Here is a 22,634-nt window from a genome sequence, read left to right as displayed (position 1 = left end):
ATAAAACACTTTGATCCTCCAGGTGGCGCTGTGCTTGATGGCTGGCGCGCACGGACACTGACCATCAACTCTGCGACATAGTCTCCAATAAATCCAGACACACTGCATTGCCTCTTTGCCGTTATACTACTTCACCGTCAGCCTGCCAGTTCTGTGCTCCAGTGTTTGATTAGTTTGCTATGGATTCTACTTTTAGCCTTATAATGATTTAGTTTTACTTTGGAGACTATGCCAAGCAAAGCCCAAGAGCCACATGTTGTCCACATGTAAATCTAAATAACTCCCACACTTCAGTTCAAGTGACCTCTCACCTCGTTGGGCGTCTTGTTGGCCAGCTGTGCGGAGATGGCCTGAAACGTGCTCTGATTGGCTCCTTCCTGCTGGCACGTGGTTAGAATGACACGGTCCGCCTCCCTGGAAGAGACAGACACCCAGTTAGACACCCGATCACCTCCCACAGACACCCAGTTAGGTCCCGATCACCTCCCACAGACACCCAGTTAGGTCTCGATCACCTCCCACAGACACCCAGTTAGACACCCGATCACCTCCCACAGACACGCAGTTAGGTCCCGATCACCTCCCACAGACACCCAGTTAGGTCCCGATCACCTCCCACAGACACACAGTTAGGTCCCGATCACCTCCCACAGACACACAGTTGGGTCCCGATCACCTCACGGTTGGGGTTAAAACACAGTTGGGGTTGAACACAGACCTGGTCCAGAGGATGACCTTCTGTCCGGAGGGCGTCAGGGACATGTTCTTGGCGGGGACCGGTGAGTCGGCGCCAGTGGGGGGGCTGAGGCAAGAGGAGGAGACAAGTCTCTCCTCATCGCTACCTCCTTCTTCTTCTCCTCTCCTCCCTGCACCAGGAGGACTGTCTTCTCTCCTCCCTGCACCAGGAGGACTGTCTCCTCCTCTCCTCCCTGCACCAGGAGGACTGGCTTCTCCTCCTCTCCTCTCTGCACCAGGAGGACTGGCTTCTCCTCTCCTCCCTGCACCAGGAGGACTGGCTTCTCCTCCTCTCCTCCCTGCACCAGGAGGACTGTCTTCTCCTCTCCTCCCTGCACCAGGAGGACTGTCTCCTCCTCTCCTCTCTGCACCAGGAGGACTGGCTTCTCCTCTCCTCCCTGCACCAGGAGGACTGTCTTCTCCTCCTCTCCTCCCTGCACCAGGAGGACTGGCTTCACCTCTCCTCCCTGCACCAGGAGGACTGGCTTCTCCTCTCCTCCCTGCACCAGGAGGACTGGCTTCACCTCCTCTCCTCCCTGCACCAGGAGGACTGGCTTCTCCTCTCCTCCCTGCACCAGGAGGACTGGCTTCTCCTCTCCTCCCTGCACCAGGAGGACTGGCTTCTCCTCTCCTCCCTGCACCAGGAGGACTGTCTTCTCCTCCTCTCCTCCCTGCACCAGGAGGACTGTCTTCTCTCCTCCCTGCACCAGGAGGACTGTCTTCTCCTCTCCTCCCTGCACCAGGAGGACTGGCTTCTCCTCTCCTCCCTGCACCAGGAGGACTGTCTTCTCCTCCTCTCCTCCCTGCACCAGGAGGACTGTCTTCTCCTCTCCTCCCTGCACCAGGAGGACTGGCTTCTCCTCTCCTCCCTGCACCAGGAGGACTGTCTTCTCCTCCTCTCCTCCCTGCACCAGGAGGACTGACTTCTCCTCTCCTCCCTGCACCAGGAGGACTGTCTTCTCTCCTCCTTGCACCAGGAGGACTGACTTCTCCTCCTCTCCTCCCTGCACCAGGAGGACTGTCTTCTCTCCTCCCTGCACCAGGAGGACTGACTTCTCCTCTCCTCCCTGCACCAGGAGGACTGTCTTCTCCTCTCCTCCCTGCACCAGGAGGACTGTCTCCTCCTCTCCTCCCTGCACCAGGAGGACTGTCTTCTCCTCTCCTCCCTGCACCAGGAGGACTGTCTCCTCCTCTCCTCCCTGCACCAGGAGGACTGTCTTCTCCTCTCCTCCCTGCACCAGGAGGACCGGCTTCGCCACAGAAGTCGTGGAGTTTCCCCTCGTCCTCGTCCATTTCCTCCGGCTCCTCCACCTGGTCCTCTTTCCCTCCGGCGCCCCCCGCGGGTGGAGGAGGGAAGGAGGAGGCGTCCTCCTCGACGCCTTCCCATGATGCCGTGTCTCGTTCTGTGAAAGAGTGAAAAAAGTGAAATCATTTGAACGGCACACGGCTAGCTCGGCACGCGGCGGGGCGTTACCATGTCTATGCTCGGACGTAGAATAGAATAAAACACACCTGGCAGAGAAAACACACCTGGCAGAGAAAACACACCTGGCAGAGAAAACACACCTGGCAGAGAAAACACACCTGGCAGAGAAAACACACCTGGCAGAGAAAACACACCTGGCAGAGAAAACACACCTGGCAGAGAAAACACACCTGGCAGTGAAAACACACCTGGCAGAGAAAACACACCTGGGAGTGAAAACACACCTGGCAGTGAAAACACACCTGGCAGTGAAAACACACCTGGCAGTGAAAACACACCTGGCAGAGAAAACACACCTGGCAGTGAACACACACCTGGCAGTGAAAACACACCTGGCAGTGAAAACACACCTGGCAGTGAAAACACACCTGGCAGAGAAAACACACCTGGGAGTGAAAACACACCTGGCAGAGAAAACACACCTGGCAGTGAACACACACCTGGCAGTGAAAACACACCTGGCAGAGAAAACACACCTGGCAGAGAAAACACACCTGGCAGAGAAAACACACCTGGCAGTGAACACACACCTGGCAGAGAAAACACACCTGGCAGAGAAAACACACCTGGCAGAGAAAACACACCTGGCAGTGAAAACACACCTGGCAGAGAAAACACACCTGGCAGAGAAAACACACCTGGCAGAGAAAACACACCTGGCAGAGAAAACACACCTGGCAGAGAAAACACACCTGGCAGTGAAAACACACCTGGCAGTGAAAACACACCTGGCAGAGGGCTGTTGACGTCGCTGTCCAGCTCCTCTTTGAGCTCCGCCTCCAGCTCTCTGTCCTTGTCCTCTGGCCCCTCCTCCAGGCCGGGTTCTGTGGGCTGATTGGCCGTGGGACTGACGGACAGGTTGTACAGCGGGTCCAGGCTCTTCATGGCCCTGGAGACCCCGTCCGAGGTCTAGACGGGGAGAAATAAGAACGCTTCATGAGACATTTGCACCTGAGCCAGTCGTGCATCTTTTTTAATTTGGAGCGCCGCTTTTTTCCCCACTTAGTTGGTTTATGAGTGACCTGAGATCAGATTCATACGAGGTTTCCGCCGGACACACACTGGTCTGATGAACCCATTCTGACCTGAGATCAGATTCTAAAAATGTCAGTCGCTCTTCGATTTTTCAAAAATAGCAGACCTACAAGCTCGTATCGCGCCACTCGGTGGCGCGATATGAGCTTGTAGATCTGCTATTTTTCAATAGCTAAAGCATAACATGATGCTGACACCAAAATGGGTGCCCGGTCAGAATGGGTTAAGCCATTTTCAAAGCTGACATAACTAAGGGCAGTGTCGACTAAATCTACAGGTGATTTAGTCGACTAAGATGTGTTTTGACGGGCCTTGATGCCGTCGTAATGGCTGATTTTACACTAACTGAAAATAGCAGATCGGCAGATCGGCTATTTTCATCATGCAACCAAGTATAACTGGTCTTGTACTGGACCTCTTGTCCACCAGTCCCTTCGTAACATGTTAGTCTAGTTATTTGTTGATAAATTGTCAATAGAGGGTATATGCGCATGCTTAAAGTGAATGGCACATCGAGTGGCAAAGCAACAGGCAAAGTGAGTTTAACATAGTTTAACGTTGTTTAATGCAATCAGATTGGACTTCTCTGTGTGGATGTATGGGCTGTCGAGGCCAGAAAGTCGTTTTTTGCCACTCAGTAGGCATTCCTGCATAACTTCCGGGTTTGATGATGTCACGCGCATATATCTATATATTTAGTCTTAGTTTTCAAGGTAGTCGACGAAACATTTTCCGTCTTAGTTTTAGTCGACAAAATCAAAACTTATTACGTATGCATGCATGTGTGTATGTAACGACCTTGTTCCCATGGCAACGAGGACATCCCTTCCGCCGGTGTTTGCGCAGCTTGGCGTCGTGGCTGGACTCGTGACACGGACAGGAACAGTCCTTATCCGACCAATCACACTCCTGGGAGAGTCAAACCACCGGCCAATCAGTGAGGCAAGGCTGGACTCTCTCTCACAAAGCCTGTCTAATCTAATCTCATCAACTCTAAAAGTCTACTTCCACAAACCTTATAGTTTAATTAATTTAATAAAAGTCTACTTCCACAAACCTTATAGTTTAATTAATTTAATAAAAGTCTACTTCCACAAACCTTATAGTTTAATTAATTTAATAAAAGTCTACTTCCACAAACCTTATAGTTTAATTAATTTAATAAAAGTCTACTTCCACAAACCTTATAGTTTAATTAATTTAATAAAAGTCTACTTCCACAAACCTTAGTTTAATTAATTTAATAAAAGTCTACTTCCACAAACCTTATAGTTTAATTAATTTAATAAAAGTCTACTTCCACAAACCTTATAGTTTAATTGATTTAATAAAAGTCTACTTCCACAAACCTTATAGTTTAATTAATTTAATAAAAGTCTACTTCCACAAACCTTAGTTTAATTAATTTAATAAAAGTCTACTTCCTCAAACCTTAGTTTAATTAATTTAATAAAAGTCTACTTCCACAAACCTTATAGTTTAATTAATTTAATAAAAGTCTACTTCCACAAACCTTATAGTTTAATTAATTTAATAAAAGTCTACTTCCACAAACCTTATAGTTTAATTAATTTAATAAAAGTCTACTTCCACAAACCTTATAGTTTAATTAATTTAATAAAAGTCTACTTCCACAAACCTTATAGTTTAATTAATTTAATAAAAGTCTACTTCCACAAACCTTAGTTTAATTAATTTAATAAAAGTCTACTTCCACAAACCTTATAGTTTAATTAATTTAATAAAAGTCTACTTCCACAAACCTTATAGTTTAATTAATTTAATAAAAGTCTACTTCCACAAACCTTATAGTTTAATTAATTTAATAAAAGTCTACTTCCACAAACCTTAGTTTAATTAATTTAATAAAAGTCTACTTCCTCAAACCTTAGTTTAATTAATTTAATAAAAGTCTACTTCCACAAACCTTATAGTTTAATTAATTTAATAAAAGTCTACTTCCACAAACCTTATAGTTTAATTAATTTAATAAAAGTCTACTTCCACAAACCTTATAGTTTAATTAATTTAATAAAAGTCTACTTCCACAAACCTTAGTTTAATTAATTTAATAAAAGTCTACTTCCACAAACCTTATAGTTTAATTAATTTAATAAAAGTCTACTTCCACAAACCTTAGTTTAATTAATTTAATAAAAGTCTACTTCCTCAAACCTTAGTTTAATTAATTTAATAAAAGTCTACTTCCACAAACCTTATAGTTTAATTAATTTAATAAAAGTCTACTTCCACAAACCTTATAGTTTAATTAATTTAATAAAAGTCTACTTCCACAAACCTTATAGTTTAATTAATTTAATAAAAGTCTACTTCCACAAACCTTATAGTTTAATTAATTTAATAAAAGTCTACTTCCACAAACCTTATAGTTTAATTAATTTAATAAAAGTCTACTTCCACAAACCTTAGTTTAATTAATTTAATAAAAGTCTACTTCCACAAACCTTATAGTTTAATTAATTTAATAAAAGTCTACTTCCACAAACCTTATAGTTTAATTAATTTAATAAAAGTCTACTTCCACAAACCTTAGTTTAATTAATTTAATAAAAGTATACTTCCACAAACCTTAGTTTAATTAATGTAATAAAAGTCTACTTCCTCAAACCTTAGTTTAATTAATTTAATAAAAGTCTACTTCCACAAACCTTATAGTTTAATTAATTTAATAAAAGTCTACTTCCACAAACCTTATAGTTTAATTAATTTAATAAAAGTCTACTTCCACAAACCTTATAGTTTCCGTGGGAACCGATCTTCCTCCTGCGGCGCCGCGCCACCATTGGCTGGATCTTGTGCCCCTCCTCCTCCTCCTCCAGGTCGGGAAGCGTCACTTCCTCGAACCCACCGCCGCCGGAGGCCCCGCCCCCGGCGCCTACCGGCTCGCCGTCGGACCCGCCCCCTCCTTCCTCCGGCCAATGGGCCTCCTCGAACTGCCCGGGGCGGGCGGGGGGCGGGCGCAGCTCGTCGAAGAACACCCAGAACTCCCCCTGCAGGTGGGTGTGGCCTTTGAGCAGCGTGGACATCTGGGACTTCAACTGAGGAGGAGGAGACTAATTCAGACAAAGCCGTCACTGAAACCGGCTTCAATAACTGGAAAACAGCGATGGAAAAAGACAGATGCGTGCATCCAGCAAGGAACATATGAAATGCACTTCCCTATGGAAGGAATATTGTGCTCGTAAAGTAAGCTCTCGAGTGAGTGAGCGAGAGCGAGAGAGAGACACAAACACTGACTGACAGCCGCCGAGCTGCGTCACTGCGTAACACACCAGAGACAATATAGGCCTAGCATCTCCTCTCCGATCTCATCTTTTTTGTTTTTCATGGCCACATTAAAAGATAGGATTGTATAGCCTACTGTTTAATTGTTGTTTTGGAAAATGTTGTGTCTTGGCTGGGCAGCATGGGCTGCAGCCTGCAGTTAGAAACTGTTTTTGATTTAGGCCTATATTCATCATTAATTATTGAATAGCCTGTTAGGCTAAACGTTTGCACTTTTGTTTGATTGATTCATGATTGAATACATTTTTGATTGACTTAATTCAATAAACGCTGCAGTTTCAGAAATTCTGTTTTTTTTATTGATTAATTGGTAATTGGTTTGGTTGAATTGCAGATTGTAGGCCACCACTTAATTAAGTTAAATAAATAGGCCTATTTAACAGCAGTGCTAGTAAATGTTATTTTATGTCAGGATTCAGCTATTGCATTGTTAAATCAATCAACATATGCGGCTACAGGATGATAACCTACTGTTCAGTTTTTTATATAAAATGTGGGCTGGGCACAGACGAGCCATTCTCATTCTGTCAGTTGACTTCTCCAAACCCCCACACAGTCCACTCCACTGCGCCTTCTAGAGGCAGAGGAATGTACAGGTTGCACGCTAGCCGTTTAATTTAACAGTGCAATAGCTGTATGAAATGGGAAAAAACAACACTTATTGTGCACCCTGAGAATTATTGACGGCACCTTAAAGGACAACTTTAGTTTTTTTCAACCAAGGTTGATGTTTTAGGTTGTTATTAGAGAAACTAAAAGGTGAGTGTTAATTTTCTTTCATTTGCTGCTTTCTTTTGTTTTGGGTATTTTAGCAGTTTTTGACAGGGGGGCGGGGGCATTCGAGCATGGGGCTAAATATGTATTTTTTTACAAAATATTATGGCGATTTTTTTTTTAATTATTTACTATAGTCCTAATAAAGCCCAAGAAATTACATCTGACCACATTAGATAACAGGATCTATTGAATGTGTCAAACTGACATATTGGGCCTATACACACAGTATAAGCCTTCCCACAGTAGGTAGATCACATTCAATAGATCCTGTGATCTTCTGTGGCCAGATGTAATTTCCTGGGGTTTATTAGGACTATAGTAAATAATACAAAAATAAATCACCATAAAATGTTGTAAAGAAATACATATTTATCCCCATGCTCGAATGCCCCCGCCCCCCTTTCAAAAACAGCTAAAATCCCTAAAACAAAAGAAAGCAGCAAATGAAAGAAAATTAACACTCACCTTTTACTTTCTCTAATAACAACCTAAAACATGAACCTTGGTTGAAAAAAACTAAAGTTGTCCTTTAAGTCATTCCATTCTGTAGCCGGGCCTGACACACACACACACACACACACACACACACACACACACCTCGTCGATGCTGGCCTGGCTCAGGCTGACTCCTCCCTGCAGAGCCTTGATGATCTTCTGGTAGTGGGTCGGGTTCTCCCCGAAGCTGATCTCCAGCTGACGCAGGAACCGCCGACTACGCTCAAACGCCTGCTGCTCCTCGAACTGGAGGGGAGGGGAGGAAGGGAGAGGAGAGGAGAGGAGAGGAGAGGAGAGGAGAGGAGAGGAGAGGGAGGGGAGGGGAGGGGAGGGGAGGGGAGGGGAGGGGAGGGGAGAGGGGAGGGGAGGGGAGGGGGGGAGGGGAGGGAGGAGAGGAGAGGAGAGGAGAGGAGAGGAGAGGAGAGGAGAGGAGAGGAGAGGAGAGGAGAGGAGAGGAGAGGAGAGGAGAGGAGAGGAGAGGAGAGGAGAGGAGAGGAGAGGAGAGGAGAGGAGAGGAGAGGAGAGGAGAGGAGAGGAGAGGAGAGGAGAGGAGAGGAGAGGAGAGGAGAGGAGAGGAGAGGAGAGGAGAGGAGAGGAGAGGAGAGGATTAGAGCAGTGGTTCCAAAACTTTTTTCTTCCGTGACCCCAAAAGAGAAAATATTAAATACATGCTTCCCCGGGAACCCAAACTAGCAAAAACAGCAGATCTACAAAAAAGGAAAATAAATGAAACCAAATATGAAACTAGACACAAGGGGTACATTTGATTTAATTTCATACTCTCAAGAGTTAATGATCTACTGTATAAGGGGACCAATTTTGGTTACGCATGTAGAACGGCATTCATTTTTGTGATTCATGTTGTCACTTCACACGAGAATAAAATAGATAAAGTATATAAAAAGGGGGAAAAGATTTATACATTTCAGTCGACACAATCAACAGTGCTCCAGATGTAATAATGTAAATGGTGTGTACCAGGCCACTGTCGCAGGGCTTGCTCTGGGGCAGTGTGATGTCATAATACAGTATAATAAGATGTGTACCAGGCCACACTCCAGGGCAGTTTAATGTAATAATAAACTATAATTAGATGTGTACCAGGGCTGCAACGATTCATCAATTAATCGTAATCAAATCGATTATTCAATTAGTTGTCAACTAATTTAGTAATCAAATCGGCAACTAATCACTAGAGTTTGTTGCAATTTATCCCAGGTGATTTCCCACTTAACCATAGTTTTTCCAGTGTTAACCCATTCTGACCGGGCACCCATTTTGGTGTCGGCATCATGTTGTGCTTTAGCTATTGAAAAATAGCAGATCTACAAGCTCATATCGCGCCACCGAGTGGCGCGATACGAGCTTGTAGGTCTGCTATTTTTTAAAGAATCGAAGAACGACTGACATTTTTCGAATCTGATCTCAGGTCAGAATGGGTTAGTCAGACCAGTGTGTGTCCAGTGGAAACCTCGTATGAATCTGATCTCAGGTCAGAATGTGTTAAGTGCAACTAAACTAAAGAGGAGTGATCCATCTCTCTTCCCTTACAATCTGATGATAGTTGCACAGTAGTGACTGCAAAGCAAAATATGACACATAACGATTATAATATAAAGAAAAATATTTATTTTTAAATGACCTACTGTATTCGAGTTCAGAAGAGTACTGTTCCTGCTAGACTGACACATGTGTAGCTATTCTTTAATCAAATGTATGCAGTCAGAATAAGCCTAAAGACACCATGAGTTGCTTTAACCCATTCTGACCTGAGATCAGATTCATACGAGGTTTCCACTGGACACACGCTGGTCTGACGAACCCATTCTGACCTGAGATCAGATTCTAGAAATGTCAGTCGCTCTTCGATTTTTCAAAAATAGCAGACCTACAAGCTCGTATCGCGCCACTCGGTGGCGCGATATGAGCTTGTAGATCTGCTATTTTTCAATAGCTAAAGCATATCATGATGCCAACACCAAAATGGGTGCCCGGTCAGAATGGGTTAATTAATAAAAAATAAAAAAAAGTCTTTATTTGAATAGCAGTCTAATCAGCAGCTAATCAAATGAATGTTTGAATTAATTATATTTTTTGTTAGTTAGAACATGTCTAAAATAACCTAAAATATATATTTTAAGGTGATATAGCTAAATAAGTGTCATAATCTGATGAATCGATTATTCGTTTAAATAATCGGCAGATGAATCGATTATGAAAATAATCGTTAGTTGCAGCCCTAATGTGTACCAGGCCACACTCCAGGGCAGTTTAATGTAATAATACAGTGTAATAAGATGATTGTGTACCAGGCCACACTCCAGGGCAGTTTAATGTAATAATACAGTATAATAAGATGATTGTGTACCAGGCCACACTCCAGGGCAGTTTAATGTAATAATACAGTATAATAAGATGATTGTGTATATATTTCTAGAGAAGGCACCCAGAGGAAACCCTGAGGCGAAATGGACATAGTGGCCGGATTTGGTATTGCAGCTCGAGCCAGCGCTGCTCCGTTGACTATCATTGCGCACGTTCATGTGATTGGGGCCATGACACGTGAACGAATGTTTCATACGTGAACGCGCACAAACGGCACAATGATAGTCAACGGCAGCGCGTTCATGTGTTTGGGGCCAATCCACCCCAGAATGCACTCTGTTCCTACCAGGAAGGAGGAGTGAATCCGCCTCATGCGCTTTTGACCAGGCCACACTCCAGGGCAGTTTAATGTAATAATACAGTATAATAAGATGATTGTGTACCAGGCAACACTCCAGGGCAGTTTAACCCATTCTGACCTGAGATCAGATTCATACGAGGTTTCCACTGGACACACACTGGTCTGATTAACCCATTCTAGCCTGAGATCAGATTCTAAAAATGTCAGTCGCTCTTCGATTTAAAAAAAATAGCAGACCTACAAGATAGATCTGCTATTTTCCAATAGCTAAAGCATAACATGATGCTGACACCAAAATGGGTGCCTGTTCAGAATGGGTTAATATAATAATAAAGTATAGGATGTGTACCAGGCCACAGTCCAGGGCTTGCTCCGGGTGGAGGAAGGCAGCGAAGTCTCGGAGGAGGTCGGGCTGCTCCGCCAGGACGCAGCGGAGCTTCCTGAACAGCTGCACCACGTCGCCGTCGCCCCCATCGCCCACTATCTGCCCGTCCTCGCCCCCCATCTGCCCATGCTCGTACAGCAGCCCCAGGAAGTCCTCCATCTTGCCCGGCGAGTCCACGAGAGCCTCTCGCACCTGGGATTTGATAGGAAAACAAAGATCATGCAGTTAATGTAGAACGTGTTCATTGGATGATCCGGGAGCTATGGCGTCGTTTTATATGTTGACCATACAATTTACAATTTACAATTTAGGCATTTAGCAGACGCTCTTAATCCAGAGCGACTTACATTTAGGCAAGAACAAAAGCATGGGAATACATCACATAAAAGCATTTATCATGAAACATGCGTAAGCTAAGAAGGTAACAGTGGAATATCTATATGATGAAACTATACATACACTATACATAATAAACTATACATATTCACTACTATGCTATACATATGTACTATGGCGTGCTATGACTATATACAATACAATTATAGTGCTGTCTACATAACATGCTATAAGTCTAAGTCAAATGCTATCTAAGCCAACAGAAATTCTATCTATCTATCTATCTATCTATTCTATTCTATCTATTCTACCATACATTATTTTAACCCATTTAGACCTGAGGTCGATTCTACAGATGTCTAAATCCTGACAGTTTTCTGATGAACCTCATGTTTCTCTGCCAGTGGTTCTGAAACATTTTCATGTCAAGGACCCCCAAACATATATGTAATTGGCCGCCGACCCCCATCTGAAAATATGTTGTTCCAAGGACCTCCCCCGAGAAGCAAAGATATGAGTTAAAAACGTTCGCTCTGAAAGAATATTCAAAGATTTGTGCCTCGCTTTCACGATATTTAAAAAATAGCAGACCTACAAGCTCGTAGATCTGCTATTTTTCAATAGCTAAAGTACCCTTTTGTGCTTAAAACACCAAAAGGGGTTCCTGCCCAAAATGGGTTAAGAACAGCCTACGCACTACTAGTTAAGTTATGCCATACAGTCGTTGGGCAACACACTTTAGTAAGCCACTAGTTACAAACTAACTTCATTCTTTTATAACTGTTTCCTTTGCTTTAAATATAGGCCTACTTTTTTTTTTTTTTAAGATATTTTGTTGCGGCTTACGCCTTTATTGATTTTTTAAGGGATAGAAAGTAGGCTGACAGGAAACTGGAGAGAGATGGGGGGATGACATGCGGTAAAGGCCGTGTCGGGTCCGGGAGTCGAACCCGCGGCACACCGCGACTGGATCACCAGTCCGGTGCCCAGACCGTTACGCTACGGCCTGGGCCATATAGGCCTACTTTAAGTATATTTTGCTGCCAATACTTTTGTGCTTTTTACTCAAGTCAAACCTGTATGTGCATGATTTATAATTGAAACAGACTACTGTTATGTTGTGGTACTTCTTCCACCAACGTTCATAAATAAATACATAAATCAATAATCAATAAATATTGTATTAATTTACAACAACAAGAACCATCTGTTGGAATGACTCCTTCAATACTGGTTGTTGTTGTTCAGTGACTGAGCCAACAGCACACTCTAGTGGTTTTAATCGGCTACAACACCCTGTTCAGTGGCATTTCAGCCCTTGCTATCACAGGCCACAAATAGCAGATCTACTAATCTACTCTAATCTAAATTCACATTGTGTCACTTTGTTGTGTTGTCGTGACCTTGTGGATCTGCTATTATGTTTAGCTATTTTTAAATAATTGTCTGGAAGTGGTTAAATATTATTATTAAAGGACGACTTCACCACTTTTCAACCTATCTTCATATAATTGGTCCTCAGTAATGTTCATGATAAAATGACACATTTCTTTCACTACTCAGTCTGTGTTCTCATAGGAGGGCTGTGGGCAGTTCAGAAACCAGTCCACCAGTGACATCATCAATGGGGAATCTAAGCTAAAAGAATCTGCAGGCTTTACATTTATTTATCCATGTGTAAATGTGTTTTTTGAAACCTTGTTTAACCCATTTTGGGCGAGAACTCCTTTTGGTGTTTTAAGCATTATGTTGTGCTTTAGCTGTTGAGAAATAGCAGATCTACAAGCTCACTCTGTGCCACGCTCCGAGCTTGTAGTTCTGCTATTTTTGAAAAATTGTGAAAATGTGGCCCAAATGTTAGAATATATATTATTTTCTTTCAGAGTGAACATTTTTAACTAAAATCTTTGCTTCCCTGGAACAACCTATCAGATGGGGGCTGGTGGCCAAATACAGAATGTGTTGGAATTCTTGACATGAACAAGTTTGAGAACCACTGACATAGAAACAGTTTTGTTTTTTGTCTTTTTTTTAAACTGTCTTCACCGAGCCTGGGTACCGAGGCTAGTCTTAGGGCAAAGGCCCTGGGTCTTACCCTGGTGAGGTAGGCCTGGTGGGTTAAGGTCTTACCCTGGTGAGGTAGGCCTGGGTTAAGGTCTTACCCTGGTGAGGTAGGCCTGGGTTAAGGTCTTACCCTGGTGAGGTAGGCCTGGGTTAAGGTCTTACCCTGGTGAGGTAGGCCTGGGTTAAGGTCTTACCCTGGTGAGGTAGGCCTGGGTTAAGGTCTTACCCTGGTGAGGTAGGCCTGGTGGGTTAAGGTCTTACCCTGGTGAGGTAGGCCTGGGTTAAGGTCTTACCCTGGTGAGGTAGGTCTGGGCGAAGGCCCTGGGTAGTGGGTTAAGGTCTTACCCTGGTGAGGTAGGCCTGGGTTAAGGTCTTACCCTGGTGAGGTAGGCCTGGGTTAAGGTCTTACCCTGGTGAGGTAGGCCTGGGTTAAGGTCTTACCCTGGTGAGGTAGGCCTGGGTTAAGGTCTTACCCTGGTGAGGTAGGCCTGGGCGAAGGCCCTGGGTAGTGGGTTAAGGTCTTACCCTGGTGAGGTAGGCCTGGGTTAAGGTCTTACCCTGGTGAGGTAGGCCTGGGTTAAGGTCTTACCCTGGTGAGGTAGGCCTGGGCGAAGGCCGTGTCCTTGCTCTCCCTCAGAGGGTCGTTGTCCAGGATGTCGTGGTCGTACAGAAGCAGCAGCTTAGACGTGTCCTTGCTGTGACGCTCCTGACGACGGCTCCTCCGCAGCAGGCCGGGTCTGGCGCGGCCTGGGGGGAAACAGAGATTTGATTTATTTTGTTTGTTTTTGGTCGTAGTCTCTTGAATAGTTTTCAACAATTAGTTTTAGTCACATTTTAGTCACCTGGAATGTTTTAGTGTTGGTCTGGTTTTAGTCGACCAAATATCATTCAATTTTAGTCGACTGAATCTACAGTTGATATATAGTCGACTAAAATTTATTTTGGCGGTTTTCAGCATGCAAACAAGTGTAAAATGACTTATTATACTGGACCTGTTGTCCACTAGTCCCTTCCTAACATTTTAGCCTAGTTTTTATTTGTTGATGAAATTTCAGTATATTTAGTCTTAGGTTTAGTCATCATAGCTTAGTTTTCATTTAGTTTCCATTTATTTTTTGTCAGTGGAAAAAGGTAGTCGACGAACATGTTTTGTCTTAGTGTCAGTCGACAAAACCAACACTGGTGCTGCTAGCGACGTCTGTGGATGTTTTAAGATATTTCTAATCTATATATACGGTAATAACTGTCTCGCTAAAATCCATCCACGCCTTCTGACCGACACTGGCCTCAACGATCCCGCCGATAGAGTAAAACGGGATGTATTGTGTTAAATAATAACCACCAAACCAGTGTTGTTTTCGTCGACTAAAACTAAGACGAAAAATGTTCATTGACTACCTATTTTCACTGACAAAAACAAATGGAAACTAAATGAAAACTAAAGCTACGATGACTAAAACTAAGGTTAAATATACTGACAATTTCGTTGACAAATAAAAACTAGACTAAAATGTTAGGAAGGGACTAGTGGACAAGAGATCCACTATAAGTCATTTTACACTTTGGTTGCATGCTGAAAATAGCTGATCTACAAGCTCACAACGCAAGTGTAAAAACACTCATTACGACGGCATCAAGACCCGCCAAAATACATTTTAGTCGACTAAATCAACTGTAGATTTAGTCGACTAAAATCTTATGACATTTAGTCGACTAAAACTAGACCAACACTAAGACATTCCAGGTGACTAAAACTAAATGAAGTTTCAGTCCAAAGACTATGACTAAAACTAAAATAGAAATTTGCTGCTAAAAACAACAACAGTGCACCAAACTGACCCCTGCCTCTGCCGGGACCCTTCCCGGACCTCCGTGGCGTGCCCTCTCCCTCCCCGGACACCGCCTCCTCCTCCTCCTCCTCGGTGCCTCGGCGAGCCTGGCCGGCCCGGGCCAGCAGCAGCAGCTCCTCCTCCTCCTTCTCCTCCTCCTCAGAGAGGAGGTCCTCCTGGGAGTTGGGGGAGCCCGGGGAGGCGGGGGAGAAGTGGTCCTCCTCAGAGTCCCCGTCCCCGCCGCCACAGAGACGGCCCTCCGAGGCCAGCCACGTCAGCTTCTTCATGGTCTCCTGGGAGAGGGATGGATCACGTCAATAACGTCGAGGGCAATAAGTGGGTTTCCGCTAGAATAACCTTGCTCTGTACCTGTAACTAGTTAACTAGAATAGAATAACATTGTCCCCTAGGGTAGGTACCCTCACATGTCCTCCCTGTGTCCCCTAGGGTAGGTATACCCTCACATGTCCTCCCCGTGTCCCCTAGGGTAGGTATACCCTCACATGTCCTCCCCGTGTCCCCTAGGGTAGGTACCCTCACATGTTCTCCCCGTGTCCCCTAGGGTAGGTATACCCTCACATGTTCTCCCCGTGTCCCCTAGGGTAGGTATACCCTCACATCTTCTCCCCGTGTCCCCTAGGGTAGGTATACCCTCACATGTTCTCCCCGTGTCCCCTAGGGTAGGTATACCCTCACATCTTCTCTCCGTGTCCCCTAGGGTAGGTATACCCTCACATCTTCTCCCTGTGTCCCCTAGGGTAGGTACCCTCACATGTTCTCCCCGTGTCCCCTAGGGTAGGTACCCTCACATGTTCTCCCCGTGTCCCCTAGGGTAGGTATACCCTCACATGTTCTCCCCGTGTCCCCTAGGGTAGGTACCCTCACATCTTCTCCCTGTGTCCCCTAGGGTAGGTACCCTCACATGTTCTCCCCGTGTCCCCTAGGGTAGGTACCCTCACATGTTCTCCCCGTGCACCCTAGGCAGTAATCCTGATCTCTAAACTGCCTCCCCCTGGCCAGCCTGATGGAGGTGAAAGGAACTATTTGGAATAATGTGTTCCTTCCACGTGCTAGGTCCAACCAGGGAAACGCCCCCCCTGTCAGGTGTTCATGTCCGTTGCTCTCCCCAGGTTGGTGGAGGGTGTGTAGAGCCCAGGATTACATTAGATAATTGACACAGGGGTGAAAAATGAGTGGGATAAAAATATATTAAAAAAAAAGAATAACGTTGCTCTGTACCTGTAACTCAGGAACGGACAGCACGGACTCCTCGGAGGCCGACGACATCACCTCCTCCTCGTCTTCGTCCTGCGTCAGGTCGTCAAAGTCCTCCTCCTCCTCCTCCTCTCCGTCCCCGTCCCTCTCCCCTCCGCTCTGACCCTCTGCGTCTCCTTCTCCTTCCTCGTCCCCTCGCCTTCCTCCCGCGTCTCCGTCCCCCTGTCCGCTCGACTCTCCTCCATCTCCTCCTCCTCCTCCTCCTTCGTCCCCCCTCTCCTCTCCTCCTCCTCCTCCGTTCTCTGACTCTCGGTCTCCTCCTGACTCCTCCTCCTCCTCCTCCTCCTCTCCCGGAGCCCCGCCCCCGTCCTCCGTCTCCCCCTCGTTTTCCGTCACTTTGTCCCCATCGGAGGAGGAGGAGGAGGTGCTGACGGAGTCTCGGACCTCCTCCTCCTCCTCCTCGTCCAGGTAGGAGGAGGAGACGGAGCTCAGCGCCGACTCGGAGCCGTCCTCCTCCATCGTCTCCACTCCTCCCAACGGCTCCTCCTGCTCCTCTCCTCTTCCATCCATCTCCTGCTCCTCTCCTCTTCCATCCATCTCCTCCTCCTCTCCTCTTCCATCCATCTCCTCCTCCTGCTCCTCTCCTCTTCCATCCATCTCCTCCTCCTGCTCCTCTCCTCTTCCATCCATCTCCTCCTCCTGCTCCTCTCCTCTTCCATCCATCTCCTCCTGCTCCTCCAGGGTGTGGAGAGGAGTGCAGCATGTGACACTTCCTGAGGCACTACTCCCTGCGCCTCCACCTTCCTCCCTCTCCCCGGTTACCTTCTCCGTCTCTCCCCCCACTCTCTCCCTTTCCAGTCCTCCCTCTCTCTCCTCCTCCTCTCCTCCCCCTCTCTCCTCGTCCTCTCTCAGCCCTTCCACCAGCCTATGGAGCTGTTCTTCAAAGCTGGACCTGCAGAGGGGAGGGGGGGGGGAGGGGGGAAGATAAGACGAAGACATGTTGGTACTTTAGTATCTTGTTCTACCGTCTGAATATGTGACGTGAATATGTGTCTGTTTTTAGTGCACTGAAACTAATTCCAATCAACTCTGTTTGACATGGCAATAAAGTCTTGAATCTTGAAAACCTTTTTTTTTTTTTAAATGTTATAAAAGTATAACATCGATTATTTTGATTCTTTCAAAAATATCAGATCTACAAGCTTGTAGCACGGCACTCGGCGGCCACACTACGAGATTGTAGATCTGCTATTCGTTTATTTATATAAACAGCTAAAGTTTTGGCCCAGGCCGTAGCGTAACGGTCTGGGCACCGGACTGGTGATCCAGTCGCGGTGTGCCGCGGGTTCGACTCCCGGACCCGACACGGCCTTTACCGCATGTCATCCCCCCATCTCTCTCCCGTTTCCTGTCAGCCTACTTTCTATCCCTTAAAAAAATCAATAAAGGCGTAAGCCGCAAAAAAATATCTTAAAAAAAAAAAAAAAACAGCTAAAGTTTTAAATAATGGTTAAAGTGGTTTAAAGCTATAAAGGTGACACGGACGCGTCCGGATTAAATCCCATTCTGGGCGGGAACCCCTGTTGGTGTTTATAGCATTATGTCATGCTTTAGCTATTAAAGAAAAAAAAAGTAAGTAATTTATTCTAATTGTTGTTATTGCAATTTACGAGCTGCGTTCGCTTCCCGCGTTTGCGCGTCTTACTTGTAGCATTATGTCATGCTTTAGCTATTGAAAAATACCTTTGCTCATGGGGGGGGGGGTCCCTGGAACAACATATTTTCAGATGGGGGTCGACGGCCAATTACATATTTTTTTGGGGATGGAAGATTGAGAACCACTGATATAGAAAATTGTCACGATTTAGAAGACTTATTTAAAATGTCGACGCCAGGTATAAATGGATTCAATCCCTTTAGAATCAGGGATGTCAAACTCAAATACACGGTGGGCCAAAATAAAGACATTGGTAGAAGTCGAGGGCCGGACCATTTTTCAACACACGGTCAGGAGGACGTCCCAGGCAAGCAGCAAAAAAGTAAACGCATTTAAAACTGAAAATGCATTATTATTATTATTATTAAGCTCAGTTTCCTGTTCTATGATCCTCACAAAGCAGGACTTGTAGTATTATGGTGGTCCGTGCAATAATATACCAGAGGGCCAGTTCTATAATACTAATTAAATATCATCCCGCGGGCCAAAACCAAAGAGAATTCATTCACGGGCCTGATGTGGCCCCCGGGCCTTGAGTTTGACATAGTTTAGATAGTGGTTCAGGGAGGTGCATCCTTACCTGGTGGTGTGACCGTCAGAGGCGGCGGTGGCGCTCTGTAAGGAGGCGCTCTGAGGAGGCAGAGGAGCGGGAGGAGGGAGGCCGGGGCTCTGGTTCTGGTTCTTCTCAACCCTCATCCACAGCACCTGGGAGGAGTCTCTGATCTGGACCAGGACATAGTCACCGGTCTGGTTCGGTGCTGCTGGCACCACACCAGCACATGCTGGGGTCCAACTGCTCTGGTTCAGTGTGGTACCATTAACTGGCCTTACTGCCTGGGTCCAACTGCTCTGGTTCAGTGTGGTACCATTAACTGGCCTTACTGCCTGGGTCCAACTGGTCGGATTCAGTGTGGTACCATTAATTGGTCCTACTGCCTGGTTCCAAGTGGTCTGGTTTAGTGTGGTACCATTAACTGGTCTTACTGCCTGTGTCCAATTGGTCTGGTTTAGTGTGGTACCATTAACTGGTCTTACTGCCTGGGTCCAACTGGTCGGATTCAGTGTGGTACCACTAACTGGTGTTACTGATGAGGTCCAGATGGCCTGATTTAGTGTGGTACCACTAACTCGTCTCACTGGTGGTGGGGTCCAACTGGTATGGTTAGGTGTGGTACCATTAACTGGTCCTACTGCCTGGTTCCAAGTGGTCTGGTTTAGTGTGGTACCATTAACTGGTCCTACTGCCTGGTTCCAAGTGGTCTGGTTTAGTGTGGTACCACTAACTGGTGTTACTGATGGGGTCCAGATGGTCTGGTTGAGTGTGGTACCATTAACTGGTCTTACTGCCTGGGTCCAACTGGTCGGATTCAGTGTGGTACCACTAACTGGTGTTACTGATGGGGTCCAGATGGCCTGATTTAGTGTGGTACCATTAACTGGTCTTACTATCCAACTGCTCTGGGCCGCCTGTGGGTAGGAAGGAAGGAAGGGTGGACACAAAGTGTCATGACATTTTAGTTGGCACGTAATTTGTCATAAAAAAAACAATTGTGCAATGTGCCATTCCAACTCTTGTCCTGAAGGCTTTCTGAACATGCAAGTTATCCCTTTAAGGTCTTATTCACTGATTAGCCTCATGCGAATTCTACTGCTTTGCTACTGCAAAGAAGTGACCAGCAGAGGAACTCTGTGTCTATTCAAGGAATCTGAATAGAATGAACAGAGAACACCTTGACAAAATGTGCCCCCCTTTCTAGTGACAATGTTCTGTTTCTGACAGTGGCAGTACATGTGAACTTCTCAAAGGGGGCATCTGCACGTAATACTGTTACGTCAGAGTCATAGTGAACTCTATATACGGTGATGTCAGAGTCATAGTGAACTCTATATACGGTGATGTCAGAGTCATAGTGAACTCTATATACGGTGATGTCAGAGTCATAGTGAACTCTATATACGGTGATGTCAGAGTCATAGTGAACTCTATATACGGTGATGTCAGAGTCATAGTGAACTCTATATACGGTGATGTCAGAGTCATAGTGAACTCTATATACGGTGATGTCAGAGTCATAGTGAACTCTATATACGGTGATGTCAGAGTCATAGTGAACTCTATATACGGTGATGTCAGAGTCATAGTGAACTCTATATACGGTGATGTCAGAGTCATAGTGAACTCTATATACGGTGATGTCAGAGTCAAAGTGAACTCTATATACGGTGATGTCAGAGTCATAGTGAACTCTATATACGGTGATGTCAGAGTCATAGTGAACTCTATATACGGTTATGTCCGAGTCATAGTTAGAAACACAGACCAGGCTTTCCTCCGAGGTGGAACAGCCTGGCAAAGCTGGATTTTTAAATACATCGTCTTCGATGAGAGCGGCGCCAAACATCAGCGATTTCAGACGCAGACTGTCCCTACCTGTGGGGGCAGTGTGAGGCAGACTGTCCTACCTGTGGGGGCAGTGTGAGGCAGACTGTCCTACCTGTGGGGGCAGTGTGAGGCGCAGACTGTCCCTACCTGTGGGGGCAGTGTGAGGCGCAGACTGTCCTACCTGTGGGGGCAGTGTGAGGCAGACTGTCCTACCTGTGGGGGCAGTGTGAGGCGCAGACTGTCCTACCTGTGGGGGCAGTGTGAGGCGCAGACTGTCCTACCTGTGGGGGCAGTGTGAGGCAGACTGTCCTACCTGTGGGGGCAGTGTGAGGTGCAGACTGTCCTACCTGTGGGGGCAGTGTGAGGCAGACTGTCCTACCTGTGGGGGCAGTGTGAGGTGCAGACTGTCCTACCTGTGGGGGCAGTGTGAGGCGCAGACTGTCCTACCTGTGGGGGCAGTGTGAGGCGCAGACTGTCTCTACCTGTGGGGGCAGTGTGAGGCGCAGACTGTCCTACCTGTGGGGGCAGTGTGAGGCAGACTGTCCTACCTGTGGGGGCAGTGTGAGGCGCAGACTGTCCGTACCTGTGGGGGCAGTGTGAGGCAGACTGTCCTACCTGTGGGGGCAGTGTGAGGCAGACTGTCCCTACCTGTGGGGGCAGTGTGAGGCGCAGACTGTCTCTACCTGTGGGGGCAGTGTGAGGCAGACTGTCTCTACCTGTGGGGGCAGTGTGAGGCAGACTGTCCTACCTGTGGGGGCAGTGTGAGGCGCAGACTGTCCTACCTGTGGGGGCAGTGTGAGGCAGACTGTCCCTACCTGTGGGGGCAGTGTGAGGCAGACTGTCCTACCTGTGGGGGCAGTGTGAGGCAGACTGTCCTACCTGTGGGGGCAGTGTGAGGCAGACTGTCCTACCTGTGGGGGCAGTGTGAGGCAGACTGTCCTACCTGTGGGGGCAGTGTGAGGCGCAGACTGTCCTACCTGTGGGGGCAGTGTGAGGCAGACTGTCCTACCTGTGGGGGCAATGTGAGGCTGACTGTCCTACCTGTGGGGGCAGTGTGAGGCAGACTGTCCTACCTGTGGGGGCAGTGTGAGGCAGACTGTCCTACCTGTGGGGGCAGTGTGAGGCAGACTGTCCTACCTGTGGGGGCAGTGTGAGGCAGACTGTCCTACCTGTGGGGGCAGTGTGAGGCAGACTGTCCTACCTGTGGGGGCAGTGTGAGGCAGACTGTCCTACCTGTGGGGGCAGTGTGAGGCAGACTGTCCCTACCTGTGGGGGCAGTGTGAGGCGCAGACTGTCCTACCTGTGGGGGCAGTGTGAGGCGCAGACTGTCCTACCTGTGGGGGCAGTGTGAGGCAGACTGTCCCTACCTGTGGGGGCAGTGTGAGGCGCAGACTGTCCTACCTGTGGGGGCAGTGTGAGGCAGACTGTCCCTACCTGTTGGGGCAGTGTGAGGCAGACTGTCCTACCTGTGGGGGCAGTGTGAGGCGCAGACTGTCCTACCTGTGGGGGCAGTGTGAGGCAGACTGTCCTACCTGTGGGGGCAGTGTGAGGCAGACTGTCCTACCTGTGGGGGCAGTGTGAGGCAGACTGTCCTACCTGTGGGGGCAGTGTGAGGCAGACTGTCCTACCTGTGGGGGCAGTGTGAGGCAGACTGTCCTACCTGTGGGGGCAGTGTGAGGCGCAGACTGTCCTACCTGTGGGGGCAGTGTGAGGCGCAGACTGTCCTACCTGTGGGGGCAGTGTGAGGCGCAGACTGTCCTACCTGTGGGGGCAGTGTGAGGCAGACTGTCCTACCTGTGGGGGCAGTGTGAGGCGCAGACTGTCCTACCTGTGGGGGCAGTGTGAGGCAGACTGTCCTACCTGTGGGGGCAGTGTGAGGCAGACTGTCCTACCTGTGGGGGCAGTGTGAGGCAGACTGTCCTACCTGTGGGGGCAGTGTGAGGCGCAGACTGTCCTACCTGTGGGGGCAGTGTGAGGCAGACTGTCCTACCTGTGGGGGCAGTGTGAGGCAGACTGTCCTACCTGTGGGGGCAGTGTGAGGCAGACTGTCCTTACCTGTGGGGGCAGTGTGAGGCGCAGACTGTCCTACCTGTGGGGGCAGTGTGAGGCAGACTGTCCCTACCTGTGGGGGCAGTGTGAGGCGCAGACTGTCCTACCTGTGGGGGCAGTGTGAGGCAGACTGTCC

The 22,634-nt window shown here is 47.1% G+C and overlaps 1 protein-coding gene across 1 annotated transcript in view; it reads right to left on the bottom strand.

The window, feature by feature from the left end:
* LOC310856125 (uncharacterized protein) overlaps positions 1-22,634 on the bottom strand; it is a 79,300-nt gene that overhangs the window by 5,734 nt on the left and 50,932 nt on the right. The window contains exons 30-50 of the mRNA XM_083761358.1: positions 22,472-22,571; positions 22,178-22,309; positions 21,851-21,981; positions 21,651-21,749; positions 21,361-21,426; positions 20,897-21,193; positions 20,530-20,696; positions 19,899-20,346; positions 18,647-19,533; positions 16,374-17,301; positions 15,145-15,427; positions 13,895-14,052; positions 10,870-11,097; positions 7,937-8,080; positions 6,010-6,315; positions 4,055-4,165; positions 2,932-3,130; positions 1,723-2,138; positions 1,120-1,673; positions 719-1,063; positions 312-414 (exon numbers count right to left, since the gene is read on the bottom strand). Of these exons, the coding sequence (XP_083617484.1) occupies positions 312-414; positions 719-1,063; positions 1,120-1,673; positions 1,723-2,138; positions 2,932-3,130; positions 4,055-4,165; positions 6,010-6,315; positions 7,937-8,080; positions 10,870-11,097; positions 13,895-14,052; positions 15,145-15,427; positions 16,374-17,301; positions 18,647-19,533; positions 19,899-20,346; positions 20,530-20,696; positions 20,897-21,193; positions 21,361-21,426; positions 21,651-21,749; positions 21,851-21,981; positions 22,178-22,309; positions 22,472-22,571 (6,102 nt within the window). The remainder of the gene's footprint in view (positions 1-311; positions 415-718; positions 1,064-1,119; positions 1,674-1,722; positions 2,139-2,931; positions 3,131-4,054; positions 4,166-6,009; positions 6,316-7,936; positions 8,081-10,869; positions 11,098-13,894; positions 14,053-15,144; positions 15,428-16,373; positions 17,302-18,646; positions 19,534-19,898; positions 20,347-20,529; positions 20,697-20,896; positions 21,194-21,360; positions 21,427-21,650; positions 21,750-21,850; positions 21,982-22,177; positions 22,310-22,471; positions 22,572-22,634) is intronic.

Source organism: Protomyctophum parallelum (genome assembly GCF_964188405.1).
Source record: "Protomyctophum parallelum genome assembly, chromosome: 3".
NCBI classification, from domain to species: domain Eukaryota; kingdom Metazoa; phylum Chordata; class Actinopteri; order Myctophiformes; family Myctophidae; genus Protomyctophum; species Protomyctophum parallelum.
This window is presented reverse-complemented; position numbering and strand designations above follow the sequence as displayed.